Genomic DNA, 17,103 nt, shown 5'->3' with positions numbered 1-17,103 from the left:
TTTTGGTGGAAAGGTAAGAACGGAAGTGTCTTAATAGGAGCCTAACCCTTATTTCTTTCTGCCTACCCTGCTATGAGCAGGGTAAATCGTTTTTTCTTACAGGGAAGTTCAGGTTCAAGTCCTTCTATAGCGTTTACTATAAGCACTACAGTTAAGTGTTCCCACTCAGAATTATTTATTTTCATTGCCCCGGTAACAAAGCGCGTAACTTAACACTAGACCTTAACACTAGGTCCTACTGCCGTAGGCAGCTACATAGAACTACAATAAATTTAACTAATAATTTTGAGTCACATATTTTGAACTTTTACTTTTCTTTCATATAATTGTAGTTAGTTTTAACCATCGAGGCCACGAAACGCTTAACTCATTTTTGTTTTTAGTATTTAGTTCAAGCTCATCACGATGTTTTAAGTCACGATCGCTTCCTTCGCCGTTATAAAGTAATTATCATTTTGCCATACATTTTATATGAACTTCATGAACTTGTTCAATTATTTGGTATATTAACCACGGAGGAAATTAAGATATTTTGTTCTTATTTAAAAAAGATAAATGCCTTTTAACATGTTCATCTATTTAAAAAAAAAATAGCTATGCTGGTGAGGTCTTTTCGGCCTCATATTTTTGTCGAAATGGACATAAGTAATATTTGTTTATAAAAATGCTTAAAATACTTTTACTTTCAAACTAAATAACGAAAGTAGCCAAAAGACTACCTACCTATATTCTCCCATTGTTTATACATAATTAGATTATTATAAGCTTCTTCAATAATAATATAAATTGCATACAGTGTAGCGAAATTACAGTTTTTATCTTGTTCCATTGTGGTTGGATTGAGAGGTGAATGTGAGAGGGTAGAGGTCAGCTGATGATTTCATACTTAACTTTAAGTAGAAAATAGCTATAAGTCTACACATTATGAGGCTAGTTGTGGCACAGCACAAGCGTGTGTCACTAAACGCGTTTCTTTTCTCTGTTGTCGAGGCAAAGCGTGGCGTTGAGTTCCGCACTTGAAAGGCAATTGCCCAAAAATTGGACATTTGTGTCCAATATTTTTTTTGGACATTTCTGTCCAAAAAAAAGAATTAAAACTAAAATTTTAATTTTATAGTTCATCACAAAATTGATTTAAGACTTCAGATTCAATATTGCAATAATGTTAGCGTTTCATGGAAATAAAAGGTGTAAGTCGAGTTTCATTTCTATATAATGATCGGTGTTTATTATGTATAAATGATTTATTTATTACTTTGGTTTAAATTTGTATTGTATGCACTTTGAAAATTCTAAATTTAATAAATCTTACTATAATTTCGTATAAACTATATTTAATCTATAATAAATATTTAATAATAAAAATAATATTCTGGTTTAAATATTTTTTATTATGAATTGTTTATTTATCGATTAATTCTATTTGAGGCTGTATTGTATAACTTACGTTAATCGTTTCGATCTAGCACATCGTACTTGCGGTCAGAGTTACGTTGGATACTTAGAATATTTCGCAATTTGCCTCATTACAAGAGCGAAGAAATGAAATTATATTAAGAATTTCAAATTTAACTTAGTAATCTATATATATAAAAGGACTTGTCCTCACTGACTGAGGTAAGACGCACGCACAGTCGTAACCGCTGATAGTAGAAACGTGAAATTTGGACAAAAGTTTACTTTCGTAATCTGGACATCCACTAAGAAGGGATTTTGAAAAATTGTAACCCTAAAGGGGTGAAATAGAGGTTCAAAGTTTGTATGGAAAAAAATTTAAATCGGCACAGATTTTTATAAAATTTGAAATTTAGATTTTTAAAAGTATTTAATTGAATACGTGTTTCATCATTTTCTAGAATTCTCCCCCTAAGGGAGCAAATAAGGGGTTGAAAGTTTGTATAGGTTTTTTTTAAATCATCACCAATTTTCATAAAATTTGAAATTCAGACTCTTAAACGTATTTAATTGCACATATGTTTCATGGTTTTCTAGAATTTACCCCCTAAGGGTGCAAATAAGGGGTTGTAAGTTTGTATGGGAAAATTCTTAAATCGCCACCAATTTTTATAAAATTTGATATTTAGACTCTTAAAAATTATTTAATTGAACTTATGTTTCATGGTTTTCTAGAATTCACCCCCTAAGGATGCAAATAAGGGGTTGAAAGTTTGTATGGAAAAATCTTCAAACCGCCACCGATTTTTATAAAATTTGAAATTTAGACGTTTTCGAAATTTAGTTTATTAGAATTCATCCCTAAATAAGCTAGCGAAGCTGCGCGCGTCCGCTAGTATAATAATAAAATTAATTGAAATTACAAATTTCACACTTTAAACATATTTTAACATTTTTAATGTGCTTATCCACACTTAGGGTTTTCCCTAAAAAAATTTTTTTTCTCAAAATATTTTAAACAAAGCTGGATTTGAACCGCAAGCTCCTAGAAACCGTCCAAGACAAATCCAGCTGTGCATCACAATGTCGATATTTCACATAAGTCTTTTCTACTAGTTACCTAATTCTTTCAATAAAAGCTATGTAATGACCGTATCGTAAGAAGAAATGCCGGATTGTATAATTCTTATATCATTATTTCTAATTATAGAGTAGGTATCAGCTTACAATATGCATGTCATTCGATTTTATATTGGTTAATGAATTAACAATTTGAAGTGACTTGCATTTCATACTATGATTCTTTTTTTTTATTACTTAACTTACCTACTGTGTACAGATACTACTACTTGGACAAAGATTTATTATAATTTCTCTGCCCTACTAAGAAATGCAGCGTTAAGTTCCGCCATATTTACTTTATTGCAATAATTTCCCAATTATACTATAATATCTAAATACATTTTTTTTACTTTAAAAATGTGGAAAATACATAAAAATAAGATAAATATTACTACGTAGCTTAGCTTTTTCCATGGAAAACTGTCCTTGAAACTGCAAATAACACACAATAAGAGTTCATAAGGTGAGAAGGTTAACGGAGAGAGTTCTGTGGAACAATCAAATCGATGTAGTTGTATATAGTAGTAAGATGTTATAGAACAATTTACTACTACAAATACTAGGTAGGTATATGTATCTCTACCTGGTTTTCTTTGATTTCAATTTTTCAAGCTTGAATTTCCTTATCAATGTAGGGACTTAGAAAGTCAAGATATTTTGTTGCACCCAAATTCCGTGGGGAGAAGTTGCGGAAGTGAACGCAGCATTATCGGTTTCCTTTGTCAGTTCCCCCTGGCTGGTGCGTACTTATTAATATAATGTAATATTTTATTTATACTATTACCATTTATTTCTATCGAAGCCTATATAAATATCTATTTTTGAGAAACGCGTAATACCTAACAAACATACATACATCACATATGTAAATGTAAACCAGGTCGGTCCTATGTTCTCGATTACTGTTATTATGATAAAAATCTGACGCGAAATCCTCGAGTTGGAACGACAACACTTAATCTCTGAGACACTGACGGTAGAACATTGTTTTTTTTTTGTTTTGTTTGAATGTCAGTGAAAACTGTACCTCTGACACAGTCGTGACTATAAACGCGATCGGTGTGGGTTCTTTACAGAGAATATTTATTTACCCGCTTGCGGCTTCTCCCGCTTGAACTACACAATTATTTATTAACCATTTTGAATTATATTAAAAACAATATCCATCCATTGAAAACTAATGTTCCAGTGAATTCAATAAAAAATAATCTGTAATAATTGTGTCAAACAAAATATTTTATATTGATATAGGTAACTTTTTTATTTATGAACTCATGTAAATAAACCAGCTACTAAATGTTGTGGGAAGTTTTTTAAAATCCAAAAGTGAAAACTGTATTTAAATTGGTTAAGCCGTTTCTGAATTTAGCATGCAGAAATACACAGATAAACAGATGAAACTAACTAAACTACATTAATAGGTGTCCTCAACTACACAATAGTACATTATACTACTTAGACAGTACGCAAGTATTTCTAATTCTAATAATAAATTCATTTTTCGTATATAAGGCAATGTATAACGGAAACAGGAAAACTAACCGGTCGCTTTCCGTACACACTGCATGGCTATGGAGAGAAATAATGTTTTTGTAAAGAAAGTTAACAGAAATTTGAGGAAAAACTTGATGATGATTGATGTGTTACATATTTTTAAAATCTTTAATTTGTTACTTCCACACTAAACATAGAAAAATATTTTAGAAAGCGTAATTTTTTTTTAACACTCGGGACTCGAACCTGTGCCTTTTTTAAATCGCTTATTGTGTAAAAATAGAATATTATATTCAAACAAAAGTGGCATTAAATTATTTTTTTAGCTTCCCGCTTGATCTCGCACATATAATGAGAAGAGGGCAGAGCACCCCGTATTAATACACTTCATTCCCGTTTCTTACTTTCTACACCATTACCTCAACCATTTAGTTTCATTTTAAACGGTATTATCCAAATTTTTATATTTAATAAATATATTTTTTATAACACTAACGATTTTATTTTATTATTTTCGAAATCGTCGTGGTTGAAACTATGACTGTAAACGAGATGTTTATATTTTTAATTAGGCGCATTACAATTATTTTTATTTTCCCGTTCTGGTAAAAACAGCTCGGCGTGGACTGTATACGGAAAGTCTTAAAAAAACAGTAAAGACAGAGAACTTAAAATCTTAACACTAGGTTTCCGTCCTGACCGTGGTTTCGCGGAGAAATGCGTGAAGCTGCTTTTTTTAATAAATTTACTACTTAATAACTCACATATTGCGTTAACCGGAAATTGAACTTGTGCTTTTCAAATAAAATAAAACGGATATATTACATAACTAGGTTTATTATACAGTGTAATAAAAAAAATAACTAACACGATTATTAATAAGTGCCTATAAAGGCACTGTTATGAGCGTGAAACGAAATTTTATTACCGTGCTTATATTGGGAGAGAATATTCTATGTAAACACTTGTTTTAGCTTACTCTGTGTCTCGTACTCTCTTATTAAAGTTTCTGGGAAAAGGAAAACCGGTGGTAGAAGAAAGTCATGGCTAAGGAACATCAAGGAATGGACTGGAATTAAAAACGCCGTAGATTTGATTAATTTGGCTAGGGACAGGACTAAGTATGCGAAGTTGACTGCCAACCTTCACTAGTTGGAGAGGCACATTGGGAAGAAGAAGACTCTCTTATATTAAAATCAAAATTGATAAGAAAAAGTATTATTGGGGGCATTTTTCAATGTAATAGAACCTAAAACAATGATAAATTTTATACGTAAAGTAAAAGTAAAAGTAAAATATTCTTTATTGCACATCAAATAATTAATTACAAATATGTTTATAATGATACAAGAAACAGCACGATAGGCGGCCTTATTGCTAAGCCAGCAATCTCTCCCAGGCAACCTTTGGATAGAGGAGAGCATTCATTAAATTAGGAGGGGTGTACTAAATAAATCTAAGTACCAAATAAAATATATAAATGGGCAAATATATACACATATACATACATACATACACTTATACATACACATACATACATACAAACACATATACATATATAATAAGATTTTGTGGGAACAGTAAACGTATTAATTAAATTAAATTTGTCAACTATACTTAAGATTCTCAAAGTGTCAAATAATATTCCTTCAGCCTTTTTTTAAAGGTCATTAAAGTTCGAGATTGCCTTATTTTAACGGGTAAAGAGTTCCACAAGCGAACAGATTTAACAGAAAAGGAATTTGTGAAGAAGGAAGAAGAGTGGTAAGGGATTTTAAGAGATAATGTGTATTGGGAGCGGAGGGAGAAATTATGTGATTCACATAAAAACTTAAATCGTTCTTTGTGGTATGAAGGGGAAGATGGATTAAACAGAACGTTATACAGAAGACAAAGAACATGAGTATTCCGGCGAAATCGAATAGGGAGCCACTTGAGCTTTTTTCGAAATTCGGAAATATGATCGTATTTGCGGAGTCCAAAGATGAACCTTACGCAGACGTTTTGGAGACGCTCGAGTTTATTTAATTGCTCCTCCTTTAGGTCAAGGTAACAACAATCGGCATAATGAAGAATTGGTAGTAGGAGTGATTGTGCCAGCGCAACTTTAGTAGGGATGGGTAGAAAGTTACGTAATCGACGTAGTGATGCGACAGCTGAAAAAACTTTCCTGCTTACTTCACAGATTTGTGGCTTCCAAGATAGATGTTGGTCGAATATAATTCCTAAATTCTTAACTTTCTCAGTAAAAGGAATTATTACTCCGTCAAGCAATATATCAGGTAAATCGTTAAATGTGATTTGACAAATAAGCCTTGGACTACCTATTATAATAGCTTGCGTTTTCTTAGGATTTATAATTAAGCCTAATGATTTGCTTCGTGTAGAAATATTAGTGAGTTCTTGAGATAATACTGTTATAGTATTCGGAAGATTATGCAACGGACATTGACGATAAATTTGAAGATCGTCAGCGTAAAGATGGTAGGGAGAAGCAAGATTGTGACAGAAATAGTTAATAAAAAGAGAAAATAAGAGAGGAGACAACACGCCACCTTGCGGAACACCAGCACGCACCGAGGTCCATTCAGAATAGGAATCCTGAATTCGGATACGTTGCTTGCGACCATACAAGTAAGAGTGAAACCAATCAATCACTTTAGGAGATATGTTAAGAGAATACATCATTGACAATAGAATATCAAAATCTATGGTATTAAAGACGTTACTAAAATCGAGCAAAATCAGTAAGGTAACTTGATGATTATCTATACCTGAACGAATATCATCTGATACGTTAACTAGTGCAGTAGTCGTGCTATGACCAGGGCTAAAGCCGGACTGTAAGGAATTAAGTAGGTTATTGCTTACCAGATATTTACTAAATTGTTTGATTTTTGAAAGGAATGGTAAAATTGAAATAGGCCGGTAATCTGACATGGAGGAAGGATTGCGGTTTTTAGGCAATGGAGTTAATTGGGCTTCTTTCCAAGCTGGAGGAAAGGTACTGGTGTTTATGGAAAGGTTGAAAATTTCGGTAAGAACAGGTTAGTAGGAGTGGGCAAGGCACGAATTTGATTTTGGGAACTTAATTTAGTGGTTACATCAATTGTAACAGAAGGGGAGAAATGTTTATTTAATTTGTTCAGATAATTATTACAAGGATTGGTGTACTGCTTTGCCTTCCCAACTCTAAGTGTCTTGAGAAATTTCCAGATTTTTTCTGTGTTGTCTTCAACAACAGATTTATGGATATAGCGTCGTTGACTATCCCTACACACCATGTTACAACGATTCCGAGCCTTAGGATATTTCTCACGGTTACTGTCTGAAGAGTTGTTTTTGTATTTAGCTTTGGCAATAATTTTCTTTTGTTGTAATTTTTTTATGTCCTCTGTAAGCCAGGGAGCTGGTAGATGCTTAACACGTACAGGTCTAATAGGTGCATGTTTATCGTACAGTTGGATTATAAGTGAATTGAAAGCACACACCTGATGCTCTACAGTACTTTCTTTGTAGACTATGTTCCAATCAATTTTTGTAGCATCTTCTCGCAAATGTTCTAAATCCATACTCGCAAAGTTACGCTGGAGAAGAATTCTTGATTTTGCTTTGGGTGGCTTAACTTTATAAGACAGAAAGATGAGGTCATGATACGAGAATGCAGTGGCATTGCATTGACCATGTATTTCAACATGATCAATGGAAGAGACTAAGATTAAATCTAAAAGAGAAGGAGTACAGTTAGGAAATGAGTGAGTAGAGGATAGAGGCAGAATGTGCATATTAACACTATTCACAACGGCCTTTAACCGATCCGATCGGCTATTATTTCTCAGCAGACATGTGTTAAAATCTCCCATGATAACTGAGTGCTCATATGAAGGACTCAGTTTTTCAAGCAGAACTTCAAGAGATTCGAAATAATCCACAGTAAGTGACGGGCTATAGTACACACCCAGAAGAATTTTTGTATGTGTAAACGACAGTTCAATAAAAAGATGTTCAGGTCTAGCGGCGTCACTTGCATTATAATGAGAGTAGTCGAGAACTGTAAATGGTATATGAGAGCGGAGATAAATTGCAACACCCCCACCAGTGCGCCCTGTGCGATCATTTCGAATCAGATGAAATCCAGGTAACGAGTAAGCTATTGATGGCAGACAGGGCTTTAACCATGATTCTGAAATTAATATGGCGTGCGCATTAGTATTTTCAAAAGAGGACAGAAGATCAGGATAATGAGCTGGAATACTCTGTGCATTTATGTGAACCACATTTAGATTTTTTGGAAAAGGAGAAAGATGAAAATTCAGACACTCATTTAAAGAAGGAATGCTTTGATAACTGTTGTTAAATAAATCTTCTGAAACAGAAGAAGAAGAGAGAAAAGGATTTGTATCAGGGGAGGTTTCAGACATTTAAATAACGATAATGAAATCTTATTAATATAGACAAAAAATATATATAGTAACAGGTATATATGTAAAAAAAAAAATAATAATAATAAATAAATAAATAAATAAATAAATAAAAATACTACTATATACAATGCGATAAAATCTAAATTATAAGTTTGTTATATAATATAAAAGTTGTAATGTACTTATAAGTATATAATAGGTAAGTAATTAATATAAATAAATTTATAAATGTATATAAAATAAAAATTAACAAGTTTCTTTTTCTCTGTTTCTTAACCCACCTGCCAGTTGCCAGAAGAATTATATTAAAATATACAATATATATATACTATACAATAATAACATCAAAAATAATCTGATTAAAAAACGATAACATAATAATTATCTCAAATTTTTAAAGATTCGTACAATTAGTTTGTACAAAAATGAAAGCCCTATAAAAACCAAACTGTTATTTTAGTAACAATGTTATTAATTAGAACATGTGGGTAGTATAAAAATATATATATAAAAAATAGAAGGTTAGCAATTATACTTAAAATTAGTAGGTAACAGATGTAAACAAATAGTTATTATTTCTTGACAAGTCGTTTCGGACGTGCAGTTGCTATTTTATGTGCAGTTTTATTTACGGGGACTGTGTTTTGTGGTGGTTTGGAGCCAGATAAGCTCTCCAGTTCCGACAAATATTCAATTTTGTGCTTTGCTCCGTCGGGTTTTATTACGTGAATGTTACCGTCTCTTGTCCAGCACTTGGTAACACCGAAGCGCTTTCTTGCCTCAAGAAACGCCGTATGTCGAGGATTTGTGAGAAATTCTGATTGTGTAACACCAGTACCTTTCAATTTGGTTTTGGCACACCAAACTTTATTCCGCGTAGCAATATCCATAAATTTGACGACAACGGGGCGAAGTTTCTTTGAAGAATGTCCTAGCCGATACGATGACTTTATACTGGAGCTTAAAAAATCGGTTAGGTCTAAACTATCACCTATAACAGTGACTACTTTATCTAAAAGATCTTCTGATTTTTCTTCTGCGACTCCATGGAACAGCAACATTTTCTTCCGTCGACGCATCTCCTGACGATCCATTTCGTGGCTGATAAGTTCCACCTGCCGCTGCAGGGTATTCAGTGCAGAGAGAGGGAAACTCTTAAAGTTATTAAAATCGACCGCCAGAGAAGATGCCGTGATAGGAGACGACGATTTGTGCAACTCGTTTTGGAACTCGTTCATCTTCATGTTGAACATCTCGTTCATAGCAATAAGTGAGTCTTTTATTCCTTTCATATTACACAGTAGTGGTAGTCGAAACTATAACACTCGAAAAAAACAACTATATGTTTCTTTTAAAGGAAAATAACACTAGCTAGTGGGTATTACAACTTACTGAATCATTTCCTTTTGCAAATTCACTTTAAAAACTGTTATTTCCAAATAAATAAAAAAAAGTATTATAGAATGGAGAAAAAATGATATAGACTTTTTGACCTCCTACCCGCGAAAAAAAAAATACGTTACGCGAGAATACGTTTGTCTGTGCATTTGCTGAAGCTAATCTCAGAAACGGCTTTACAGATTTAATTGCAATTCACTTATTCACGTTGTATCCCGCACACAGCAGGATAAGCAGAGGGGGCCTAATGTTAAGACACTCCGTTTTCCACTTTCCGCTGAAATCTGATAGCATTGCAAGTTGCAGAAATAAAAAAACTTAAGTAAACGTAAGACGTAAGTAAAAGACAGTTTAAACAATAGGTTATTCAAATTTATAGGCAAAATTAAATTATACAGAACAATCGCACCATAAATAATGTTCGTGCAAATGAAAGTGACTTGTTATACAATGACAGATTTATATGAAGAAAGTGTTGCGAAAGATTTCAACCCACCACGCAAAAAAATATGATTTTCTTAACATGCTTTTTTATATGTTGATGTATTTTTGTTTTACGAGTTTTACGATTAATATTTTTTTATTAAGCTTTAGCTTATTTTTTAAATAATAGCATGTTGAATGGTGGTACCCAACCCAGCTCTTTCCGTCATAAGAGCTGGGAAACAAATAAAAATTAAAATATATTTGCTTATTAACACTGTAGCCACTGTGCTTATTACAGCACAAAACAGAGAAAAACCTGGTAGCCTAGTGTTAAGACACTCCGTTCCTATTCAGACACTCCCGTTCCTCCCTCTCTGCCGAATCTTGAGGCATTGCTTGTTGAATTGAGGAACCCAGTGCCATTTTTTTTGAGAGAGAGCAAAGTATTTTATATCTCATTCTCTCGATTGAGAATCGTGCACACAACCGTCACGTTTACAATAGAGCCCTTGTGCCATTGCGCTACTATAGCTTTTATGCATTTGTTTATTTATAAATCGATGAGTGGGAATACCATGGGAAACCATAATCACCAAATGTAGAGAGGACATTTTTACTTTTATTATATTAAGTAAAATTTTCCAAAAAGAAAACACTATGAGAAAAGCTAAAAAAAAGTTCAAAAAACGATACGTCCACCACGGTTGTACTACAGCTTAGATTTTTTAAGCTTTTTTACAAGTAAATTACCTTAACGTCAAGCACGTAGGCGAAAACAGTGAAAGTTTAAACAGATTTTGTTTAGTTCTCGAGATATATGCGAACAAACAGATATTCTTATATTGTATTATAAATTTAGCGTATATTTGCTAGATATATTGAAGACGTTACATACTAAAATACTAAAAGAAAGAAATCTGGTGAAATATTATTTTTTAATATTTTCGAAAACACTAATGTACCAATTTATTGTAAGTTAAACATAAACCTATTATTATGTTTCCATATGTAATTAAATGTTAATTACAAGGTGACTTAACACTATACATTTTTAAGCCTTACAAGTTTACCACCTAAACCAGAAGGTAAGAGTTAAAATAAATTAATATTCTTATAGTGCAGTGTGCAATTCCAGTGGAACTTGGAACGTGTGAAAACTAAAGGATTTAGTTATAAATTCGAATCCGACTAAACTACTTTAAAGTTTTATTTTACTTGAATAAAAAAAATATTTTTTTTGAAAACGTATAACAATCTGAACGAAACTTCGAAAATATACAAGAGATGTAGGTTCAAATCTGTTAATTTTAAATTTTTATTCGCTTTATAAAAAAACATATATGATATTAAAAAGGGAAAAGGTTGGAATAAATACTCGCCACCATGCTGGTAAATGAGCGAGTACCCCCAAACTATAATCAACGCAAAAAGAGGCAGATTTGTAGAGGTAAACAAACATAGTGTACCTACATATGACAAACCGTTTTTTGTTCTATTCTATTATCTATTCTATATATATATAAAAGGACTTGTCCTCACTGACTGAGGTAAGACGCACGCACAGCCGTAACCGCTGTGCGTAGAAACGTGAAATTTGGACAGATATTTACTTTCGTAATCTGGACATCCACTAAGAAGGGATTTTGAAAAATTTTTACCCTAAAGGGGTAAAATAGGGGTTCAAAGTTTGTATGGAAAAAAAATTAAATCAGCACCGATTTTTATAAAATTTTAAATTTAGATTTTTTAAAAGTATTTAACTGAATACGTGTTTCATCGTTTTCTAGAATTCTCCCCCTAAGGGTGCAAATAAGGGGTTGAAAGTTTGTATACAATTTTTTAAAAATCGGCACCAATTTTTATAAAATTTGAAATTCAGACTCTTAAAAGTATTTAATTGAACACATGTTTCATGGTTTTCTAGAATTCTTCCCCTAAGGGTGCAAATAAGGGGTTGAAAGTTTGTATGGAAAAATCTTTAAAACGCCACCGATTATTATAAAATTTTTAATTTAGACTCTTAAAAATATTTCATTGAACATAAGTTTCGTGGTTTATTTTAATTCACCCCTAAGCAATAAGCAAGCGAAGCTGCGCGCTTCCGCTAGTTTATATATATATTTTTATAGAATATACTTAATTAAATATTAAACTTTACTAATATTATAAAATATAATATCTATTTTTATTTTATAAAAACTATAATTTCAAATTTTCATTATTAAAAAAACGTATAGAATCTGTTTAACTTACATGATATCAAAATTCACTATTTTCCATAGAAAATCAAACACTGCACAGACACTACGAAAAAAAAGATTCTTATAGAAATATCTATATACAATGTATATATAAAAATATTTTTTCAATACGTCCGTCCGTCATAGCACACGACAACGTATTAAGACGACGCTATAAACGCTATATAAAATGTTCTTGGAGCGTAATCTACTAAGAAAATCTTTACAATATTGCAAGTAAAAGTAAACTTCTGTAAATTCTCGTTTTGATCAATTTCATGGTGTTTGCTCTGATTGAGGACTTGCTACCGGTGTTGGTGTTCAGTTTTTGGAATGTTAAAATATTTGAAGTTAGTCGTGGTAAACGTGGAAGTTTGTGGGTTCTATTCCCACTCAAGGAAGTGAAATATTTAATGTTCTCATTTTCCTCGCTCTGGTAAGGTGGCAAAACGCGGCGTTGAGTTCCGCTCAACACGTAATGCTTCCGGAATTTGGCAGAAAGTTGGAATCGGAAGTGTCTTAATGGGATCAGAGTGTTTTAACACACGGTTTCGTCTGCTTACCGTAGTATATGCGGGATGTGTGTGAATGTGAAGCTGTAAAAGAAAAAAATATTAAGATTTTTTCATTATATTAAAATACAGTTTTTTTGGTTTTAACTATTTTTTTTATTGACAAGAATTAAGTTAAATTTAAGTAGCTAAAACACTCATGCAAAAATAAAATAATTAAATAAAGTAATAAAAAAGTTTATCAGCGATTCAATCTACTTTCAATTAATCCTTGTCAAATTAATTTATTAACTTTGTCTTTCAAAATTAAGACCGACGCAACGTAAGCTATAGTAATTAAATATTTTCCCACGCCAGACTTGAACCCTCGACTTTCATATCTCCTCATTACGCCCAATTTCGGGGCACTGTTGAGTATCACCCATCAAAAATTAAAATTGAAGGTGTTGTCTTACCAGAGCGGGCAAATGGAAATAACTTTAATATAAGCATCAAAGAAGTAAAAAAGGAAAGGAGAGACCTCGGTCGACCTTCGGAAATACAATATCAAAGATACTAGAGGAAGGTCACGTAAAAGGACCATAATGACTCCCGGAGGATGTGTATGAAGAGATGGATGATAGTAGACGACGAGAAAGAGGTACTATGTAGAAATCGGGGCGGTGGCGTTCTCTAATAAAATATGATTTTTTTTTGAGTTTATATCGAACTTGTTACTACCATATCTATAGTTATACAAAACAGTGCACACAACTGCGCCGTGATTTTAAATTAAAAAAAACATAGTCGGCTTAGACTGTAAATCTGCTAAAGGGCTAAAGTCAATTAAACAAATTTTTAGGAGAGACAAAAAATCAGGTTTTCACAATTTTGAATATTGATTTGTATTCTCTATTATCCTTCTTTCTACTAAAATATTAGTAAAATAGTAAATATGAAAGTTTGTGAGGATGGAAGTTTGTTTCATCTTCCTGCAAAAACTACTGAACAGATTTAGATGAAACTTTACAGTATATAATATGTACATCAGAAAAACACATAAGCTACAATTTATGTATAGATTTTGTATAATTTGTCTATAATATAATAATAACTTTAAGCGAGCGAAGCCGCGTTTGTGTTGCTAATGTGAAATAAAATACAGGTCAAATTTCGAGTATAAAACGTCAAAAAATGGATTTAGCAGGTTTACGCTGTAAGCCGACGATATGTTTCTTATTTCCACCACTTCATTGTGTTTATGCAATATTAGCAAAAGACCGTACAGAAAAGCGAAACAAATTATGATATATGTAGTGATATAATGTGATCGTAAGAAACTAACGACTTTTTGTTTTCACTTGTGTTGTAATATTATTTTAGCTTTACACAGTAAGATAGGCAGAGGGAATGTAGAGTTAAGACACTCCCATCTTCCACCGAGTTCTACAGCCATTGCGTATTGAGTGACAGAACTTAACGCTGCGCTTTGCCTCTACACCAGGGCGAAGAAATAAAAATATTATTTTATTTCCTCCAGTGGAAATCGAATCCACAACCTGTCGCAATTTATTCTTATACATAGTGCAAGTCGGACTCACGCACCGAGTATTCCGTATTAATTTCATGATTGATATGTGACGTTTATAATAATTGCTTCTGTGACATCCCAATAAATTCCCATATTTCGATTTTTTTCTTTACTAATACAGTAAGCTCTCATTTTTGCCAAATATTATAATTTTGACCTACGGGAAGTTCTCTATAGATTTTAACTACGCGACGAATTTAATTAATTCTACCAAACGATTTTGAGAAAAATTGTATTGAAAACCGAACAACAAAATGATATAAGAATTTAATCTTTTCCTCTTACGGAACCCTGAAAATATTCATTAATTCTATTCACATTAAATTTCGAACCTGTAACATTAGTAAAGGCGTTATATCAACATTTATTCTTATAAACAACAATTGAAAAGAAAACTTATTATCAATCTACTTATTTGTACAATACAAATAGTAATAAAAAGATGTAATTTGAAATGCATATCAATACTGTGAGACGGTTCATTGGAAAACAATATGTGAGAAATAGTGCCAGTGTTACATTGTCAATATTATTGTTTCTTAGAAAATATAGTGAATAAACACTGTATTTTATGACATTCCACACTGTATCTCACATTTTACAAGGTAGGCATACCAGGCAAACCTAGTTTTAAAATCTTGTTGTTTTAAAATACTACCACCCAAAAAAAAGAAAAAAATCATTTCCCCCAAATAGGAATCGAACCTACACGCGTCGTGTTTTACAGACAGACAGCTCCAAATTATATATTTCATTGTAAACATATCTCTACAATATGCGTGCGATAGTTGAATTAATTGATTAATATTGAACAAGGCGGGAAAGTAAACACTTGTTTATAATACTAATTGTTTGTTAACTATCTCATAAAATGATATACGTTATAGTATATTGAGTGAATGGTGTATTGATGGTTGTCGGTTCGATTCTTTGATGAGGAAACGTTTTTGTTTCAAATATTTTTTCTAGTGAGGGCGTCATGTGGAACAGCGAAGAAGAAAGAAATGAAATAAATAAAAAAAAAATAGTTTCGCTATTCCGCTGTAGTGCGGCGTTAAATTTCGCCATTCAACACGCAATTTGAAACTCGAGCGGAAAATGGAGAGTGGAGTGTCTTAACACTAGGAGCATAATAGAAATTATGACTTTCACTCAAAATATCCTTATAAGGCAAACTTCGAGTATAAGCGACGTGACTGTATGCAAGTAGGTATTTTATATTAAATCTAGAAAGTAGAGAAAAGTTCAAGCAAGTCATTCATAGCGCGTCCTGCACTGAATGTATTCAAAAGAATACGTGGTTTGCTTATAATTTGTGCTAAATAAGCAAATTATTTTTCTCTAACGATATGCCCCGGCTTCTCACGGTGTATATAATATATATTTTTGCTGCAAGCACGGCGGTTTTGGGTTCTATTCCCAAAATAAAAGTAACGCAAAATGTTAAGGAAAGTTTCCTTAAATACAAAATTTAAATGGATTAAATAGTTTCTGAAATTTACGTGTACAAACGCACAGAAAAACGGACAAATAAAAAAATAAAAATTAAAAGTCATTGTTTTAGTCGTATTACTTTTATTTATTTACTTCCATTCAATTATTTACATTTTTTTATATATACAGATGTTAAGAGACATCTTGTTATGGGTTTATGTACTGCACTTTCTTCTTATAGAGCATAATCACTGCAGCAGTTTATAGAATAATTCATAGATGGCGCTCCTATGAAAAATAAGCGTAGTACTAAATAAATATACATAGAAAACAGCATTTGTATTCATTGAGTGGTGAGCTTCGACACCAGAGAGAAGTAATAAAATTATTAAATATTTAATTTCCTCGAGTGGGAATAGAACCCACGACCTGTCGTTACAGTCACACACACTTGTGCCTCTGCTCCACGATCATATCACAAAAATGACAATTACTTAAAGTAGCAGAATAGGTATCCTGCTACTAATCTTACTGATTTTCAATCAGATTCAATTCTTCCATTCAGGTTCAGGAAGTGTTTATACTACTTTTTGTCCATTATCACAGTGAGCAGCGGAACTTAACACCATACAAACAAAGGTAACAAAAAATATGGCGTTTAGTTCCGCAAGAAGTGGAGTTCGAACCTACAACCGACGATTAAATAGTTATATCAACATAAAATAAAAAGAACAAAAAGCCATCGATAAAGGACTAGTGTATAAAACGCACATACGTAGGTACATATAACTTAAATATATATTTTCCAATAGTTCGGTGCGTGTTCTATCTGTCGGGGATCTTAAGAGAAACTATCAAACTTTTATCACGGTATTGTGTCGAAAATACTTTTTATATTGTATTGTACCTAAAAGGAGGCATATTTTGCTCCTGTTTTCATATAAAATAGTATTTTTATATTAACTATATTAATATAAGTGGGTAAGTGAGTTTTGAGCCCAGTGACCACTCGGGGAACAAATATTTTATAATTTTGTTTTCTAGCTCTGGTAATGAGGCAAACCGCAGTGTTAATTTCCGCCATTTAA

General features: G+C 32.3%; 1 protein-coding gene across 1 annotated transcript; it reads right to left on the bottom strand.

Annotated features, from left to right (window-relative positions):
- Positions 1–8,992: 8,992 nt before the first annotated feature.
- On the bottom strand, positions 8,993–9,727 carry LOC146530651 (uncharacterized). Its single transcript, XM_085199703.1, has one exon. It carries the CDS (start codon positions 9,725–9,727, stop codon positions 9,008–9,010), a length of 720 nt encoding a protein of 239 aa, XP_085055829.1. The 3' UTR covers positions 8,993–9,007.
- Positions 9,728–17,103: the final 7,376 nt, after the last annotated feature.

The sequence above is a fragment of the Heliconius melpomene genome, chromosome 16 (assembly GCF_056956725.1).
Source record: "Heliconius melpomene rosina isolate 202511_hmr_F chromosome 16, ASM5695672v1, whole genome shotgun sequence".
NCBI lineage: Eukaryota > Metazoa > Arthropoda > Insecta > Lepidoptera > Nymphalidae > Heliconius > Heliconius melpomene.
Note: the sequence above shows the minus strand (reverse complement) of the source record. Positions and strands in the feature narration are given on the sequence as shown.